The 21,067-nt window shown below is 37.0% G+C and overlaps 1 protein-coding gene across 12 annotated transcripts in view; it reads right to left on the bottom strand.

Moving 5' to 3' along the window:
- The window catches only part of Cast (calpastatin), a 109,965-nt gene that overhangs the window by 35,252 nt on the left and 53,646 nt on the right, over positions 1-21,067 (bottom strand). For 7 of the 12 annotated variants that reach the window (XM_048811465.1, XM_048811472.1, XM_048811467.1 and 4 more), the window contains 6 exons: positions 10,772-10,831; positions 6,677-6,742; positions 5,970-6,017; positions 4,626-4,682; positions 4,114-4,227; positions 2,974-3,057 (listed from right to left, as the gene is read on the bottom strand). In XM_048811465.1, coding sequence (XP_048667422.1) covers positions 2,974-3,057; positions 4,114-4,227; positions 4,626-4,682; positions 5,970-6,017; positions 6,677-6,742; positions 10,772-10,831 — 429 coding nt within the window. The remainder of the gene's footprint in view (positions 1-2,973; positions 3,058-4,113; positions 4,228-4,625; positions 4,683-5,969; positions 6,018-6,676; positions 6,743-10,771; positions 10,832-21,067) is intronic. The other 5 variants (XM_048811475.1, XM_048811469.1, XM_048811470.1 and 2 more) reach the window with 1 other exon arrangement.

Below are 21,067 nucleotides of genomic sequence, written 5' to 3'. Positions count from 1 at the left end.
GTGACTCTCAGGGTCTCCACCACAGCTCTGACTCCATATGAAGACCTCTATGTCCCTTGCTATATCCCTTGCTAATATCTCATCACTCAAATTTCCCTACAATGAGTTTCTTTCACTCTCACCATTTCTGTAGTTCCTCTCTCAAAGACTTTCAGTAATTTTCCAATCTGCAGCCTAGGTGACTTTATCTAGATGTAATCTCTCAAGTTTGATCCTGGGAAGCATCCTTGTGACTCTCATCAATCACAGTTGCCATAACCCAGCACCATCCTTATTCTACTCAGTATTTATGTCTTGTTCTCTGTCACCTTTGGCATCACTTCTGCTTCGCCCCCAACTGCACACATTGTACATGTTCCCGTTCTGTGCTGTGCTGGCGATCTTACCTCAAACCATTCTCTAGCACAGGCTTCAAACATTTTCTGGGCTTGGCAGCAACTAAATGGGTGAAGTTGTTGGGTTTAAGACAATAGGTGACGGTGTCTCATTTGAAGGTATCTGAATTCCAGTGGCAGAGCACAGGTGAGGAACATGGGCTCCAGGTACTTGGCTTTGCCTACCAATCATGATTTACATGGTTGCTTGAGACTTGGGAAGTCACTACTCCTTCTGTCTTTTGGTATTCTCTTGTGTGAAGTGGGGATAATGACAGTACTATCTCAGGGGTTATGGGGATTAGATAACATATGTAAAGTATGAAAACCAGTGCTGGGCCCTTGCAAATCACTGTGTAAATATTTGTTATATAATTAAGAGATAAATAAATGATTTCTGTGATTGGGATGCTTAAAATACTATGGGGGCCACCACCAGGGTGGGTGTCAGAGTCTAGACGATTGAAACACCTTTCAAATCGAAACTACTTCTGTGATTCAACTACCACCTCATGCACATATGCACTCATATTCTCTCCCCTAATTTCCTCCTCCTCCTTCCCCTTTCTCTCTCTTTCTCCACCCAACTCTTCTGATTTCTGTATACCTGTCAAAGGTAATCAGGAGCCCAGGGACAGAATTGCAAGGTTCCTGCTTACTATACAAGGGTACTCTCAGGTGCTGATCCCTGCTCTTGGGCTAACCTGACAATGAGCACCTCCTTCAATTTTGTGTCCTAGACACCTCTTCTGTCTCACCTTAGGGCGTCCAACTTGGTTTAATCTATCCTAGGATATCTTAGATCCTACTTTGCCTTTGTCCACTTTGGCCCACTGTTTCCTAAAACCTGGAGATTTTATCTCTGCAATGCCTCTTGCCTAACTCCCCAGTCTCTTATTCTATAGCAACTCTAACTTAGGCTGACCTATGAATTACCAGGACTATTAAAGCACCCCTTTACCAACCTTCTACCTTCCTATTTCTACCTATAAACTCCCCTTGGCATTCTCCATGGCAGCCCTAACCTGTCTTTCTAGTTTTACAGGCCCACCACTCACCTCCTGCTTCATCACACTAGAATGCGTTTTGTGCACAGAATACATCTTAAACTTCCAACACATGTGGAAGGGTTTGCAAGGCTGCAGTCCTAGATGTTTTCCATGCCTAACTCAAGTGGGATCTACCCTCACAAAGTGCTTGTGGATGCCTGAGTCAAACAAAGCCTTGCTTTCATCATCAAATAGCTCTCTGTAAGGGTCTTTCTTAATTTTCCCTGAACTGAAGACCAGGTATACTATCTTCTCCCCAAACCTCAATGGGCATGTTCTACAGAGTCAACCGTGGTGCTTCAAGTACGGTATGTACTAAAATAAGAAGGCAGACTTTATCAATCTTATTTAGTGAGGGAAGAATCGGGGGCAAAGAAAAGTGAAATGACTGGGTTGCAAATTCCAGCACAAACCAGTGTGCAACACAATTCCACACAAGCTTCACCTGGTTTTATTGTTTAGTGTTCCCTATAACACCAGCTAATTTATATCTAGGATAAAACTTCAAATTTTTACTGCATTTTAAAATGTATTCAAAATATCTTAATTTTCTGCCTTAAATCACTTTTCAACCTGTTTCATTTAAGCACTTCTCATTGGTTTAAGACAGTAATATGTATTCCTGGGGTCAGGGTGGGGGTCTCAAGGGCGTAAACAAGAGACCTATTGCAAGGAAAGAATAATCAAGATGGACATTGCCATTTACAAATTTTTGTAATTTTTGCCTTAACTCCTTCAAAGATCTGAGTTTGGATAAAAATAATGTGACCTTTCTCCCAAAATCTGAGAAAGGATAACATCCAGAGAGATGCGCTATCCTTTCCCTTGACTTCCCTTCTATCTAGCCCACCAGTAAAGCAGGAATATAAATAAATACATACTACTGCTTTTCTATTTTCTTTTCCATCTTCTCATTGTTGCTTCAGTTGCTTACTTGTGGCTTCAAACTGACTACAGTTCCTCTAAACTGATTGTTCTGTTCTGAGTAGAAAAGGTAAACTACTACTCATCTCATATTCCTGGACTAGATTCTGAAGTGGTTCAAAGGCCCTGAGAAAGGATTGCCAGGAAACAGCCAGCACAACACATAAGCTTTCTCCTCAGGGAGCCTGCCATGTCCTCTTTGGAAACATCCCTTGTCAATTCACGTTGATGTCATGACTGTGATTACCAGTATCAAGGTAACTGGTGTCAACAGTGAAAGCTGAGAGTAATGGGTATTCAAATTCTCATGGAAATTTTATTTGCTTTTTATTTCATTTCCATAAATTTGGAAGGCAGGATCTGCGTCAACTCACATTTTAATTTCCTTGGCATTGATACAGGTCCTTATGTATAGGTGCTCAATATATTTATTGACTATATGAATTTTAAAATCATTTTAGCACCTTGTTTGCTTTATATCCCTAAATGCACGTTCTTCTTCATAAAACTTAACATAAACAACATTAAGTTGGAAAAAGTGATAAGTTATCTGAACATATGTTTCTTATAAAAGAAACCCGATAAGCACAGAGGCCTACCTTTTATGTTTGCTTATGTGTGCTCACCTTGTCATCTGGTTTGATAGTTGTTGCAGCTACACCAGCAACAGCACTCTCTCCACCAGCAGAAACAGTGTCTTGTGATTTGGTCTGAGAATGAGGAAAAAGATTGACAGGACTAAGTATCTTTGACTATTACCAGGATCATGAATTTCAAATGTCACTATTACCTGTCAATTTTTCCTATTGGAAATCATGAGAAAAGACTGTTTACTAGCTTTACTGCACCTGGTGCAGTACTTGGAACCACAAAGAGCTGGCCTCAAGACCTCCAGACTCTATGCAGATCACACAAACAGGCAGATGCCATTACACCAGGTAGGTGTGCCCCCGTGTATATGCACCAGGTAGAATGGCTCTAGTTGACTTTTGCTGTGTGAGTCCTCTGTTGCTAGATACTCCGGTTCTTCAAGAGAAGTTAGAAATTGAGATTTTAGATAAAATATCCTGACTTTAATAATTGGCAACTAACTAAAAACAATTACACATGTGGCTGCATTTAACTGGGAAGTCACAAATTTGTAAAGTCTGATGTAAAATAAATTGCAAAATAGGCCTAGTTATTATCTTCCAAGGTCTGATAATGAAGAACAATTTTTTTCTCCTAGATATTTATTCTCCATTAAATATAAAATTATGGAGTATATTCCTGATTTTTAGCTCTATAAGTTCATCTCTTATACAACAAGACTGAAAACACTTCAAGACTTCCATATAAAGAAGCATATAAGGCTGGGTATGATGGAACATGCTTGAAGGCCCAGCTACCTGGGAAGCTGAGGCAGGAGGATCACTTGAACCCAGGAGTTCACGGCTTGCTTGGGTAACATAGTAAGACATCTCAAACAAACAGACAACAAACAAAAAAGCAGCAGATAATAATAAAGAATACAGGGCACCTGTATTCTTCTAGCCCAGGTTTCAATGGGTCCAGGAGGAAGCTACAATTCAAAGTTTACTGTTTGGGAACCCAAGTTTCTACAAGGCCATTTGCAAAACCAATAAAATAATAGCATCAAGTCATTACAATACAAACTATATTCAGCCCCAGAGATTCAACTATACACCTCAGTGTGAATAAGGGAACTATATCTTATTATCTGGTTGATGTGAGTGTTTTTGTATCTATCAACCTGCTTTATTTACCTTTGGTTCTGTTGATTTTTCTGATGTCAGCTGCTCATTTGATTTGGAAACTGCTTTTTCACTGTGAGCATGCTTGCCTCCTTTATCTGATGCATGCTTGGGTAGACTTTTTGGCTGAAAGCACACACATGTACACACACACATGCAAAAACATTTTTAACTTGATGGTAGTTTTAAACATATACTGATACTTTTCTTCACAGAATAAAACTGCTCATAACAGTTGTGCTATCTGTGGCTTTGAATCATATGAATTTGAATTAGAGTAATGTAAATGTGACAAAAACTTCATTTTAGGTATAAAATTTGAAATGGCACAAATTCTACCTCCCCATAAGCAAGAAATCACTTGAGTAAATTGTGAACACTCCTATAGCCACATGATGGCACCATTTTAGCTGATAAAACATTTCAGTAATTTGACAAGTGTGTCTCAAAAGATAAGAGATTTTTAAGTACACTACAGGGAAAATATAATCTTATAATATCATGTCCTAATGATAATCATTTACCTCCGTATGCTCCTTTGGCTTTCCTTCTTGGGTTTTTTTCTCATGAACCACAGACATCTATTGAATCCAAAAGATAAAAAGTCAGTTGTATTGGAGTCCATTGTTTTAATAATTCCAAACAAGTTCAAAAATATAATTTCCCACTTAAATCATTTGTCTCTCTCAAGAAAAGCTCACTCAGAACAGTTATTTGAGATCACAGGACGTGTGCTGTCTGGTCAAATACACCTTTCTCTACACTACTAGCTATTTTTCATAATCCATGCAGATAAATTGCCAAATGCAAGTCTAACTATGGAAAGATTAAATGATCAGCATGACCACTAAATCTGTTGACCAGGGAATCCCACTCTATAAATTAAGTTTTTAGAAATCTTTCATAGGAGATGAAGAATGCTGTAGCTTTTTCTCTGTTACAAGCAGCAAGATCATATCACCAGATACCCAATTCTCTGGCGATTTTATAGATAATCATAAACACCTAAATGTGGACTAGAAGAAAATTTCCACCCAGCCACTGCATTCTTCTCTCTGGAGCTCACTATTTGACCACCATCCTCAGGGACCACCAAGAGGCCTTCCACAAGATCAATACTTCAGCCCAAAGCATCTCAGCTTTACCATAGAAAATCCTGTAGACTTAGCTCAGTTTTTGCTTAAACATCTAAAAAAACAAAGCACAGCACTTTATTGAGGAGAAACTTGTGTGTTGGGGCAGACACCCAAGGATCCACCTCCATGCGGAGGCACAATGGCTTTCAGTCTGGAGAGCATGAGTCAAAGAGAATCTACTTCAGGGAAAGGCTCCTGAATGACTGAGAGCCGGCTCCACCAGCCAGGCAAGGCTCAAGACTAGCCTAGCTGGATTCTTAGCAAAGACCCTCATCCTTACACTATCTGGGGCCAGGTTCAGCAAACTCATTATTCTTGATGATTTGAGCTATAATTGCATACTCACTCCTTTTGTCCTGTCTCCTTTGTTTATATATATATATATATATATATATGTATATATATATATATATGTATATATATGTATATATATATGTATATATATGTATATATATATGTATATATATGCATAATATAATTATTACACTTAAAAATACAGCGGTGAATATGTCTTCTGAAACATATTACTTTTACTTATAAAATACTCTACATTCTTTTTAGCAATATATAGATTTAACGTTTTAAATATTTTACATATACTCTATCCAATCATATTCAAAGGGTAGTCCAAAGTTAGTTGACAAAGCCCTTTACCATGGCACCAATGTAGGAAATTTATTATTATTATTAAAATGAATCTGAATAACTTATTAGCCAACTTAACTCTTTTACCTTAGTTGATGGTGACTTCTCAGGTTCTGCAGGGTCTGTTTTCACAGCCTAAATTCAGATTTAAAAAGAAAAAGAGGAAGAAAGAAAAGGAAGAATGAAGAAAATAAAAATGAATATAGTTTATAAAGATTATATATTTTATTCAACTAAGCTCAAAAGATGATTTTGATGTTATTATAAATACAAACTTTATGAGTTAATTTTATGACACTTTGCTTGGAATTATAACTCTTTAGATAGATAAATACTTGAGTGCATTAATTAATATTTTGCTCTTACTATTTATATTTATATTTAATTTAAATCTTATTTTTCTGCTATGTGTATCAAAGAAGAGTAAAAACTCATTACCATTAACATTGTAGTATGAGAAGCAACATACAATAAAAGCCCTCATCCTTCATACTTAGGGGTGCTATATTTCAAAGTCATTAACATGAACGTTTTATCAGTGAAATACTTACCACTGGGTTTTAGCTAAAAGTGTGAAAACAATGGGATGGTGACAGAATCAAGGGCACAGAAAGCAAGGAAATACATTTTTTAGTGCCAGATTGACTGTGGCTGATGAATAGTGAAGCCTATGAAAAGTCCAAGATGGAGTCAGAGCATTATGGAAGATTGTGAACTGTAATTATTAGGGTGTGCTGAGCAGCTTAAGTGAGCGTTAGTAAACAGAGATGCCCTAAAACAATGAACCACATCACCTGTTTTTTGTGTCTTTTCTTGTTAGGAGGATGTGGTCCTTCCATCTGTTGGCTGATTGGAATTGCCTAATATATAAGAGCACAGCCCCAAGTGTGATTTTATTTTATCTGACAGTCAAACAAGTACATCCATAAAAAGTGCTCAAATGTTTACTTTGAGATCTGCTCTACTTATCCAGTCATCTACCCAATACATATGTTTAAATTTCAGGAAGATGTAGGCACATGACCTTTTAAGGTCCCTGGCATATATTTCAGTTTGGGTTTACATTTTTTCAGTGAAGATTTCCAGTAATAAAATTAATTTCTCATTCCTTTCCCTTCCCTTCTCTATGTAAAGGCTGCTTGAGCAATATTTCTTCTAGTTATGTTTTCAATATTTGGCTATAAACTGTATAGTCATATACGGTTTAGTCATAGGTGTTGTCAAAAAGTTTTCTGAAAAAAAGTTTTCTGAAATTACATTAATATGATTTTAAAATAATTTTGTAAATATTTAGTATGGATATTTATTGTACATGTCATTGTCCTACATGCAGAGACCTAATTTAAAGTTCTTCTGAAGAACTGTCTACAATTTAGGACCTTAGTATAATATTTGTTGACAGAGTTTTACCCTACTAAAGGTTTCCTGTGGAAAACAAAAAACAAAAAGATAATTATAAGTATATTCTTGATGTAGGTAACGTATGAAATCAGGAATAAAACTTGATTAAACATTTTATAAACTTTTTTTCAAAATGAGAGATTACAAATTAAGCCTAATAATTCATGTAATTTCTTTCCTTCTTTGCAATTTGATAATATCAGCACAAATTTGTATTTTTAATCATCTGAAGAGGTTAAAGCCAAATATCTTCTTAATTTACTATGTCTTTGCTATAGTAGTGAAGACATATTCTCCCTCACAAAATGACCTCTTGTTATAGCAACACACTATTGTTTGGAGAAGAAAATGAAGTTCATGATCAAAGAAATATTTTAAATTTTTTTTTTAAATTTGGGATATTTTCACACTGTATCCTTGCTAATGAGTTTCTGTTTATGCTACTGTTAATGCATCTTCTGTTTATGCTATTGTTTATGCAAGTGCACTTTATTAAGTGATTAACAAGGAAAATAAGCCAGCTGGTATTGTAGTGGTTTGAATCTATTAGTAGCTTCCAATTTACAATTTGGCACTTAACATTTTTTCATGGGAGAATTCTATACTACAATTAAAAATGTGTGTTCACAGACAGAAGCAACTTGTCATGCAATGTGCATTTATATCAGTAACCACTGAACTTATTTTTGGTAGTTGTTGGTGCTGAATATAATGTGATGATAAAAAATAATAACTAGTGCTTATCAATCATCCCTTACATACCAGAGATATGTTGTAAGCTTTACATGTGTCAACTCACTCAACTACCTCATGAGATAGACCTTGGCATTATACTTAATTTTTCGATGAAAAATTGAGGTTAAGGAAGTTAGATTACTTCCCAAGGACACCTGTGATAGAGCTGGGCTTGAGTGTTCTTAGTCACTGAGCTATGTTGTCTCTCCTGTGTTGGCCAATAACCAGCTCACACTGGCAGTGGGACAGGCATGATAGGTTTGTTTCTTTATAGAGTCTTATGAAATATATGGCACTATCATTTTCCTTTAAGCTATATAGGCAAGGAAACAAAAGCAAACAGGGGTTGTCTAATATCATAGCTGGTGTAGAGTCAGGATTCCAAGCCAGGACATCTGGCTCCAGTGTCCGCAATACACAATTTCTCAGGGATTTCATTGTGATTAGAAATTATTTGATTTTCCATCTTATTCTCAACACCATGAACATGGATTCTAATATTCCAGGGAAAAGAGATATAGAAGACAGATCTAGACATAACATTTCAGAGATAGACTTACTTTTATTTTACAGTTCAGAACAAGACAAGAATTTAGTGTAAGCATTATCTTGAATTAGCATCTTTTCTCTGAAAGCTCAAGATATTTGGAGACAAAACTCATTAAGCTCAAGCTCTCAAAGATATTCAAGAGGAGGCTAAGAAAACTTATGAAATATCAGAAGCACAAACATCAATGAGAGCAGTGTGACTGAAATATATAATGGAATGAATTGAATCCACAAGTGGTCCCCAGTCACCCACCAGTGATATCACATCATGTGAATCTTATTTTTGTCTCTCCCTCTCTCTGTCTTATCCTTTCCTTCTTTCCCCTGGTTTCATAGGACTGCCAGGAATTCTCATGATTAAAGCTCAGTGATGCCTGAAGAGTTTGCTGGCACTTGCTCTAGAACATTGGGCATACATGATTATAAACACCGGAACTTACACTGAGACACAAGGGGATTGCAGTTGAGTTACGAGTTAAAAGTGACACAGTGGTTCACTCCTATAATCCCAGCGGCTTGGGAGGCTGAGACAGGAGGATCACTGGTTCAAAGCCAGCCTCAGCAATGGTGAGGTGCTTAGCAACTCAGTGAGACCCTGTCTCTAAACAAAATACAAAATAGGGCTAGGGATGTGGCTCAGTGGTTGAGTGGCCCTAAATTCAATCCCTAGTAAAAAAAAAAAAAAGTGAACCAAAAGAGTAAAAAGCCACCAGAGAACATTTTTATTTTCCTTCCATAAAATTCCATAAAATAATTAAAAGAATAAATCTAAAATAGAGCTCAACAAAAGTTTACCAATAAGGTGATATCTACACATGACTCTGGCCCTCCCTTTTTTCTCTTTACTTAAATTTTCATTAATTTTAAACTTGAAGAGAACTTTTTTTTTTGTAAATGGTTCTCCTTTAATTTCTTGAGATTATTCTAGATTAAGATTGAATTTGAGGATGGGGGAGTTATGGGTGTAGCTCAGTGGGAGAGCACTTGCCTTGCATACACAAGGCCTTCAGTTCAATCCCCAGCACCAGAAAACAAACAAGATGGTTTTTCAATTTTTAAATATTATTTGATATAAATTGTGACAGCTAATAGATTAATCATAGATCATATAATGTATATTTTGAATATAATTAAGAATTCAATGTAAATTAAAAGTGTGATATAATTTTAGATAAAAATATATTTAAGAATTAAAACAGATACTAAATGACATTTATAAGAGCTTAGATAAATGGACACGTTGTTTCCAGACCTTTGCAATGTTTTAGTTCAAGATAATGCCTTGGAATCCCTGATAACATTAAATTATGGTGCCATTTCCCCAAGGATAGCAAACTAATAGCAAAGTAACATGGAAGACAGAAAGCAACCAACCATATCTGGTAATTTTAAACAAAGCAAATAATGGGGCTTAGTTTTGAAGGCACTAAGGAATAGGCTTAGGAGTTGAGAACATTTTCAAAATGCCCCTTCTTTAAGCTCCACCTTGAAATAGTGCCAAGAAATAGAGTTTGGGGCATAGTAACTAAAAGCCAGGGCTAAGACAGCTTCAATCACCACTCAGAACTAGTTCACTCCATGTGACAAGCCCACCAGAGAACTTTTTTTAAAAAAATTTCCTTCTGAAATTCTATAAAATAATTATAAGAATAAATCCTAAATAGAGCTCAACAAAAGTTTACCAATAAGGTGATACCTCCACATGACTCAAATTTTCAGAATGTAAACACAGAAAACATCTGAAATAAGCAGTATATGTTTCCTTTGTTCTTTGTTCTCTTAGTGTAATCTTTCTCATTTTTAGATTTATTTTTAAATGTCCAAAACAGTAAGATCACCTTAGTAAAGGTTTAAGAATTCATATTCTTATTTAGGTTTAAAACTGTACTTGGAGAGATTATCTTCAATTCAAAAAACTTAAGTAGAGAGAGAGAGAGAGAGAGAGAGAGAAAGCTCTAGATGATTACTCCTTTCTAGAGAGTATAAAGCACTGTCTATAAATAATGTTCAAAGTAAATATTACAAGGAGAACTGAATTTCCAAAGACCCCACAAATTAGGAAGGAAATGTTTATTCTCATAGCATAAGCTTCTGAGGACACATAATTCACCAGTTAACAATTATTCTACATTTGATTCGCTTATATATCATATAACCAAGCTAAAGTAGCATTCACTCAAGTTGACCTTGAGAGGTCTTCCTACCTTGGTTTCTGTGGGATTCATGGTGGAAGATTTGCTGGTTGTACCAGAGGAAGTTGACACCTAGAAAGGAAAGAAAGAGAATGTCTGATTCTATGTAACCCACAATCTACATTGTCCTTCAACTCCTCTTAAGCACCCTGCATTCAACTCTTCACCTTTACCCAGTGTAGAGCCCCATATTCACAAAAATTCAGTTGGTGGTGTTGCCCAGTGGATAAAAGCCTTTGTAACCAGGTTAAAAAGAATACATAGGGCTCAAATGTGGGGTCTGTTATTCACTAAATAACCCTGGCAAGTTATTTAAATTTCCTGATCTTCAGTTTCCCATCCTCAGTATTTCTTCAGTAGATAGTAACTCCATTTCAAGGCTGAATACAAGAATTATTGTAAGACATATAACTGTTTGATAAATGTTATTAAAAATACTGTTAATACTGTTTTTACAATGAATATTGACTCTGAAACTTGAAAGAACTTCTTTTCAAATCTAAGCTCCTAATTACTAAGCTCTGTGTCTTTGAGCCTTGGTTTTCCAAATTTATAAAAAAAAAAAAAAAAAGGTCAATAATATCTATTTTGCAGGGTTGTAGGGTTGTAGAAGTATTCAAGATAATGTGCATAAAATGTTTGTTACACTGTAAATATTCATTAAATTACTAGTGCATTACTTCTAATACATTATGTAAAATAGAAGGAGCTGGAAACAATTTCAGGAAACAGACTTGGGTGGATAAGAATCATCCTTTCAGTGTTACTAAGGAAGAGAAGGTAGGAGATAGAATTGCAGAGGGAATTTTGATGCATTATTTGTCTAATCTAGGCCCCTCCTCAGAGGTTATCAATATTAAGAGCAGTTCTCAAAAAACACTCTTCTTAGGGATGCATGTGGGTGGTGAAATCCTGCATGCTAATCATCTAAGCAGTGGGGATTAGATATTTACATGACATTGAGTATTATTCTCATACTTAACTTGTATTACACTAGTTAATAATAAATAGAAAATTATTGCCTTTGCAAATCACAACTGGGACTCACTTAAACCTCCTCAACATCTGAGTCCATTAGGCCTTGGAGCCCAGAAATTCCATCCAGCATGAGTTGCCTTCTTAAGCAACTGGCTGTCAGTAAACAACTGTTCCCTTGCCAACAATACCCAGGAAAGCCTACACTATGGACCTCACCCTGTCTCTAATGCCTGGCCCTGAGCCACTTCAGGGATGAGTCAGAGGGCAGCATCCCTGCTTCTCCTTTCTCCCTTCCCTTCTCCTACCCCCAATGCACTGTCACTCAAGGTAGCTATTTAAAACCCACTATAACCTATGAGCCATAAACAAAATCACCTTGTCCACAGACCTTAGTTAATGTAGAACATGTTGATGGTCAGAGTTAAATTACCATGATCACAGATAAAAACCCAATGTATTAGTACACTGACTTTTCAAATATGATCATATGAACGTTATCTCCTGAATACTCTTAGGCACCAATCAGGCATCACCCCACCACCAACCACATACACATGCCCTGGTTACTGTAGCAACCTCTCTCACATTGCTTTTCAAGGTAAAGAACTAGAAAATGTGCCGAAGGTAAATATTCCTCCCCATCAAATCAAGAGAAAATCATGAATGTCCATTTCTCCTTGAGATTAAAATTTGAGGGGATTAAAATACACATGTTCTATCTTTCAACAATTAGAATTTGTTGTACAAATTTTTATTCGAAAAGAAGTTCTACTTTTCTATATGATTTCCTCCACCATATGAAAACCATCATAGAAACCAAATACTTCCAAACAAAAAAAGAAAGAAAAAAAATACTTCATATGAAAGTGCTTATTAAGCTGAAAATATTTAGGTGAATATTAACTTATTTTTGAAATATCCAAATATATTAAAACATTCATAAAATAACCTAGCTTTGGATTGTCCAGCCTCCCTTATTACTTTATTAAACAATAGCTGAACGTAGGTTTCAAATCCTGGAAAGGAGAAGACTTTGAAAGAGCCAGGAACAGACAAATTTCTATATAGAATAACTATAAATAAGCACAGAGCAGGTTATAATGGGAATTTAGCTGAAGACCTTGGCCCCACCTGTTCACAGCATAGATTCCTTTGTAAGAGTTTTATCCCCTCACTAAAAAGCATGAAGCATTTTGAAATTGAAATATGAAAGCTGATTCATGAGGACAAACATAAGGAAAATGACTCCAACCCATTGTTAAAACACTCCACTCTGGCTTATTCTAGCTTGTTCGATTTTTATTCTATGGTAAATATAAGCAATTTTAATATTTGTAACTTCAAGTGAAGGACTGAATATCCTTTCCCTTAAAATTCTTTTGTACTGTTTGAATTGCTAATCATGGTGTGAATAACTACTATAAGTAAAAAATTGTAAAAAGTCATACTCCATGTATGTATGTCAAAATAAACTCTATTGTCATGTATATCTAAAAAGAACAAATAAAAGCAATCAGGCAAAAAATTAACCCCTATAATTTGAAGAGAAGAACCTCAGTGATATCCTTATTAAAGATTAATATACATACTTCAAATAGATAAGGAAAACAGAATCTCACGTCAAGGGCTCACCATAGTTCCCTGGCTCCTCAGGTGTTTACCTGGAACACAGTTTATGTCAGGTACTTTATTAGGTGCTGGGGACACTGGGCTAAAACCAACAGACATGCCTCTGCCCTGGTGAAATTTATAGCCTCATTGAGATGACATTAGTAAAGCAGTCATTCCAATCACTACTCACTACAAAAAAAAAAAAAAAAAAAAAAAAAAAAAATCACAGGGTCCCCTGAAAATACAGACTAGAAGGCCAGAATTGGTTCAGGGGACAGTTGAGGCAAAAGAAGCTGAGGATGTGACAAGATTATGTGGTAAGTGAAGGGTGCTGGGCAAAAGGCTGGAGAGGAGCATTCCATGCATGAACACTCTAAACTGCTATAAAAGAGCTGGGATCTGCAGGCCATCTGATTTCTAAAACAGTGTCCCTCCACCACAGTGCAGTTCAGCAGTCATGTGAACATCAAGGAGCTGTCAGTGTTTAAAGCACACTCAACTATGCTCACATACACCAAAATAACTCTAAGAGATTAGCACTGTAAATCAGAGCAAAGTACAGCTGATAACAATACTTTCCTAAATGACCCAAGCAAATTTCTTAATATTCAGAGTATTAACAGCCCTTTATTAACCTGTATTAAGGCATAAATCAGAGTAACAAGTAACAGAGGTAAAGTGCTTCATATAAATCATTCTCTACCTACCTGCTCAACTAACAATTGTTATATAAGCCAGGGGTTGAACATACTCTGTGAATAAGAAACAACCATCGCCTTGGTGGAGTTGAGTTCAATGAGAAAAATGGATATTAAGCACACTTATATTACAACTTAAGTGGTCCAGAGCAGGCACAAAGTGGTCTCCCACTTGAAAAAACAAATATTTGAGTTCTAAGTTCCAGGTCCATCTCAAATAATCTTACTGCATTGTCCAGTTGCATTAAAATAAAGCAATATTGATAAGGCTTCAGTTAAAGTCCAGAAAAAAATGAACACTTAATCCTTTACTCAACCAACACGATATCTAATTTTCTGGCATTCTTTAACTAAGTTTCTTTAAATTTGTTTACTGGTTACAGGAAGAATTTTGAAGATTTTATCACAATAAATTATTAGAGATAAGAGGGGAAGATTATATGCCTTTAAAATCCACAGAAAATGGAAACAACTTTCTTTTTTCACACTATTTTCCAAAGATTTCCCAGTCTTCAGATTTTGGCTCTACCACCCCTCTGCTCAGACTCATTGTCCCTCATGCTACTCGTGAACACACATCTGAAGTAGAACCATCAGACTCCTATAGTTCATTGTTTAACACAGAAAACACAGAAATGCTTTCTCCTGCCTAAAGGCCCCCAACTCCAATCTCTCCTCATCTCCCAATGCAATGAACACAGCCCCATACGGACTTGGGGCACATTTCACTCATCTTTCTCTTTACCTTTTTCACACAAATGCCACTGGTTTGTACGCTTCTACCCAATGTATCCAAAGCTTCTATACCCTTTAAGGTATCCCATTGGCTCGTGTCCTGGCATTGTAACTTCTGCACCACAGCAGACAGTCTTACTGAGCACCCTCCTGCAGTTCCAATTGGCTTCCCCATAATACCATGGAGAGGCAATTTGTGATACTGCATCATGGATGAACTCTCTCCCACTAGATGGGGCCCCTTTAAAAGAACAGTCAGTTGAGTACACTACCGTGTTGACCTCCATTTTTACTGACTGCAGGTCTCTCTCCTTGAATCTTCAGGTGGTTGAGAGAGCCTACTTAAGAAGAGAAGCAAGACCCAAGACAAACTTCAACCATCTTGCAAAGCTGAATGGGAGTGGAGAGGGGTTTGAGGTCCTAGGAAATGGGTCAAGGTGGGAGGATAGGGCTTCTGTAGAAGAGGTGGACTCTTAGAATTTGTCTGCTTACGTATTCTTCTGCCATCAAACCCAGCTGAAGGGAAATTTCCTCAGCCCCTTACTTCTCTACCACCTATTAGAATGTTTTCACCTCTTCCTTGAAACCCAGACAACTCTCAACTTTTTCCTAAAAGTTCCAGCTGGTTTGTGGGAATCCTCATTACCTCCCCTCTGACCACTCAGCTTCACTTTGATCTCTGCTCCTCCCCAGCTGGCTTGGGTTAGAAAGTACATGTGGAGTGGGGCCTCAGATGTGCCAGAGTTCTTTCTCCTCATGCCAGAGTCTGCTTCCTTTCCCCACACCATCTCTGGAAGCATGCCACCTGCCTCACTAGTCACCCCTCACACACCTTCATCTGTTTGTTGAGGATTACTAAGAGCATCAGACTGAGTGCATGACTCTCTCATAGTGCCTCAGCAGTTAACTGTGAGTCACTGACCATTTTCTTCCCATTGGCTGCTATGCACTGGGGGCCCAAGGTTCTCTCCCCATACCTCTGAACTGCCTTCACCTGGAAGCTTCTTCCACTTCTCCATTCTTCTCTGTGCTCTTTACTATTCCACTACTGGCCTTTTCAGTCACCCTGCTTTTTCTCTTGAGTCACTGCTCACACAACATTGGTCTCTCCTCATAACTGTGTCTCTTTATTGTGTGGCAATTCCTCAAATCTTATCAACAACCCTGTTTATCACTAGACTACTTAAAATGAGGAAACTTTGAAAGATACAGGCTCATAACTCTGCTTCAGCACTTATTTATCCAAGTCAATTAACTTCTTGGAGCCTCCATTCCCTCATCTGGAAAATGGGAATAATACCAATGGATTCTAAGATTGTTGTAGGGAATTTACCCAGCTCTGAGTCAACAGGATTCAGGAGCAGGGCTGGCTCTAGACCTATTCACCATTTCATTCTTTTTCATTTCCACTGACACACCCACTCCTGTTCTAATCACGTATCACCCACACATACATCAAGTTTCTTCTAATAGTTTCTGGGCCTTTTTCATGCCCCCTTCCCACCTCATCCCTACTCCTTTTATCTCTCAATCTTTTCTGTTTGTGGCTGCTTGACTAATTTTTTTCTAAAATAAATGCATATCATATTGCCACACTGATGAAAGATCAGGGGTCTCCCACACTCTGTCCTGGATTAAAGTTCAATGCCATCTGCCTAATTTTTAGGTTCATCATTCAATTTATTTATTCAACTACCTCTCTTACTAAGGCCATACATATCACATCTCCCTTCCAGCCAGGATCGAGTCCTTACCATCCTATGCGGTGGCATGATGTACTGGTTAAGACTGTGAGAGGGGGCTATGGCTTTGAGATGGGTGGAATACAGGTGACATTTAATGCATGTACAATCTTAGGCAAGTTACTTACCCATTCTGTGTCTCAATTTCCTCATCTGAAAATGGGAATAATAACAATTCTCACTTTGCTGAATTGTTTTGAGAATTGTGTCAAGGGTGTTTTAAGGATAAGTAAGTTAAGGTATACAAGATTATAACAATGGTTGGTAAGTGGCAATTGCTAGGCACATGCTCGTTATTATTATTACAAACAAGGTTCCTTTCACCTTGCCATTCCCACTGCCAAGAAAGCTTCTTCCCTGCCTAAATCCCATCTTGAAGATTTGGTTCAAGATAGATATATTGCTTTTATCTGCTTCAGCTCATACTATCTTCTCAACTTGTAGAAGTTTAGTACTTTTCACTTGAACACTCACTCACCTTTTTGCATGGGAAGATTACTGAGCTTTTTTCTAAGTATACAGCATGTCTAATCAATGAAGCTATAAAGGTACCAAGAGGCAGGGGACATTTCTACTCCCTACAGTGCCTACCATGGTGCTGAGGCTATGGTAGCAGGGAGGAGATATAAATCACAGCTGATTCAAATCTTGCTTCCATTTTGAAACCATCAATTCAATTTTTGCTTAAACAAAGAATGAAATATAGTTTTAGTACTTGGTATTTTGTTTTAAGCCAGACTCAAGAACATCATTGATAAGACAGAAGACTTAAGTTTCAGTCTGGCTGGCCAGGATGCCTCGTTTCTCACCTGGGATACCACGGACCCCACAGAGCTATCAGGAGAGGTAAGTTAGATACCAAATCTTAGGACAATTTAGGGAAACACAAAATAAATGTTAAACATTCTCTAAATTAAGAAGTCTGACAAATCAATAACTGATTTTTTTAACTTTTAAAAGTAGCTCTATTTAGTGGAAAAGAGAAAAAAACAATTTTTTTCTGCACCATGACTAAGTAGGTTTTAATTACATTAGTAACAGATCCCAAATAATGAAAGAAATAATGGGTGTAAAAAAAATACTCTCTCCTCACAAGATATATGAAATAGAGAAGAATGTGAACTCCATGAGGGCCAGGCCCAGACCTGTCTCCATAGGTAAATGTCCCTATGTCCAGTGTCTGCCACATAGTAGTAGTTTACCATGTATGTGCTAAATAAATGTATGAGCTTTTGTCTGAATAAACACAAGAGTATTATCTGATGGCTCACATTCAACATTATATGAGTTTAATTACTTGATTAACAAAAATTTTATCCATAGCACAGGTCAGAAAACTGGTGAGGATAACATATTTTAACCATCTCATCATGTGCATCATTTGTCATCAACAGGGAGTTGTCCAACTTACAAAAATATATATATACACACAAGAAATCTCTGAGCCACTTCCTGTGAGACACCTGCCACAAATGAAAAGTGCCACAAATGAGGCACTTTTCCAAGGGCACACTGACATTCTTTACAAACACCAGTTGCAGACCATTATACACAAGCTGACATGTTACTTTCTATAATGACAGATTCTTCACTTCAGGAAATTAATATTCAGATACTTAAATTGTCTGTTATGTGCCATGATGCCACACAGTGACACACATTCTTACAATTCCTTTAATTATGAAGCATAATAATGTTTCATAATCATCTAACAAAGTACACAACAAAAAATGTGATTCTGATGAGAGATAAAAAACAAATCATCTATGAATGAAGCTGAGCCATTTCTTTCAAGGAGAACAAGTCCTGTGCTAGCAGATCTAGTTAAGGTGTCAACTTATATCTTAGAACATTAGAAGATGACAAGTTAGATTGTGATTATAACATGATCTTATAGGTGATGAGAAGAGAGAAATTGAAACGTAGGTTTAGCAAATGGTTAGGAAGGGCTTCATAGAGGAGGAAGTAGGGATTACTTATTGAGTATTAGTATAATGTGATCAATAGGAAAGTGAGGACTTACAGAATCTTACAAGTATCAGGAACTGAGACAGGTGCTTTATATATCTGATTTCATTATATATTTATAAAATCCTAGGATGTAAACAGTATTATCTGAAGCTTAGAGAAATCATGTAAGTTCTATAAGATCACACAGTTTGGAAGTAGCGGAGCCTGGATTTGAACATAGACATGACAAAAAAGCCCATGAGCCTTTTGCTATAACAAGTTGACTTCCTTTGTTTTCAAACTTAAAACATTTGGATTTTACAGAAAATGCAGATGGATGCTAGAATAAGGTGGGCATTCCAAAACAGCTAAAGCAAGATTTGTAGGTAGCAACATCCAGAAATACTTGGTCAAGAGTACAACAAATAGAATGCTACAGAATGAGGCCATCTGAACACCACCTGGGGAAATCTGCAGATGATTATAGCTCCACGGAGTATGCTATGCATTCATGACATGCATTAAAAGGGACACATTGATTTAAGATAAAAATAGAGTGTGTAAGCCCAACTTGCTCTGGGAAGTAAAGTGCACATGAAACTTTGGCCTCTGATGCAACATGTGGGTAAAGATCAAAATAACATCTGAACATTGCCTAGCAACTGTGACAATAACTACAGCTGATCTGTGATCTGAATCCAAGCTAGAAAGTCTGTACAACGTTTAGTCACAGCCTGTGTCTGATTATGAGCTCTGACACTGGATCACCCCTCTGTACAAAAATCTGCCTCAGTCATGAAGTCAGACTTCCAGTTCTAGAAGGCAACTGCTTCGTTTTCTATTGCTTTGCAAACTCTAGTTTTCTGGTGCTTTTTTTTGGGGGGGGGGGAGCGGGCAGGGGGTGGATCACAATAACACTTTGTAGACAAGGAAAAAAGCAAAGTGCACAGCCTAGATCAGCCATTGAAGAATGGAAAAGTAGCTTCTTCTCTCTGAACTTCTGCTCATGTCTGCAGAAATCCTGTATGCTTTTCCTTTTTTAAAAAAAATATTTTTTTATTTGTCAATGGACCTTCATTTTATTTACTGATACACAGTGATGAGAATTGAACCCAGTGCCTCATACATGCTAGGCAAGCGCTCTGCCACTGAGCCACAACTCCAGCCCCCTGTTGTTTTTCTTGATGCATGAAATAATTCCAACTGTGTTTGACCTTTGGCTGCCCAAAATAAAAAGTCAGACCTGGAAAAGACAGCTTATTTTCTATTATCTCTCCCCTAGAGAAAGTGGGTTTGATAAGGATTTACTATAGCCTGTGAGTTAAGCAAATTCAAATAGCAGAACCATCCTATAATGACCACAGCTTTGAGAAGTCACACACTAAATCTTCCTTATGTTTTTCAAAGAAGAAAATGTAATGTTCTACAATATGGAATTTTTTTTTTGGACTAAAATGCATGGTTGGTATAGGTCCATATTCCAGTCCAATAAGAAAAAGGAATCTTTGTAGTAAGAGCACAGATTTGTAAAAATCCTAACAGATTATGAGGACATTTAGAGCATACCTGGTTATTGATGGTATGATTATTATGTAAGAATGAAAAATCCTGAGTTTTGCTAAACAACCATTTTGGAAGCCTTTCAACTTGGACTCCACTGTGTTCATTCCATAGTTATAGACCTAACAAAGGGTGAGAGGAACATGATAACTTTTTTGAGTCCTCCTGCAATAGAACCAATTGCCAGCCTCAATCTCTGTGCTCCCCCACTGAACTATATCCCCAGATTTTTTAAAAATTTTTATTTAAAATTTTTAGTTGTTGATAGACCTTTATTTTTTTTTTAATTTATATGTGGTGCCTCACACATGCTAGGCAAGTATGCTACTGCTGAGCCACAGCCCCTGCCCCAGCCCCTGCCCCCCAGACTTTTTTGAGACAGGGTCTCATTATATTGCCTAGGCTGGTCTTCAACTTGCCATTCTCCTGCTGCAACCTTCCAAGTAGCTGGAATTATAGTCATGTATCACCCCATCCAGCAGAAGCATGTTCCTAATTAGAAATATTAAATGTCAGAAATTATAACTATGTTTTCTTATTCAGGCTGATTTTCAAATAACCAAAATTTAAATGGGGAATGAAATAAAATGCCATTTGGGAAACTCACAGATGTATGTTGACAGAAAATTACATCTTTACCAATATGAAAGAGGTGGTATACAGAATTTAGAAGAATGGCCCTGAATCCAGGCCATTTGTGTTTGAATCCCAGCTCTGCTATAAGCTATGTGACCTTGAGTTTTGCTAAACAACCAACTGCTCTGTATCATATAATGGTGCTTCTGCTGCATATTCCACTGTTCAGTAGAATAGAATAGATTTTAAAGTATGATTTTTTTTGAAATTGATGCAAAAAAATGAACATTGCTGTTTCCTTTCAATCTAAGCAAAAGTACTGTTTTTCAAACTACACAAATGAGTTTTTAGTTAAATACTGCTTAATTCTGCCATTTAAAAATTTTACCATATTCAAAGACAGCTGATTCATTCCTTCTCTACTGCTAATGTAAATTGTCTGAAGAAACTATCAACTA

This window comes from Marmota marmota, unplaced genomic scaffold (genome assembly GCF_001458135.2).
Source record: "Marmota marmota marmota unplaced genomic scaffold, marMar, whole genome shotgun sequence".
NCBI lineage: Eukaryota > Metazoa > Chordata > Mammalia > Rodentia > Sciuridae > Marmota > Marmota marmota.
This window is presented reverse-complemented; position numbering and strand designations above follow the sequence as displayed.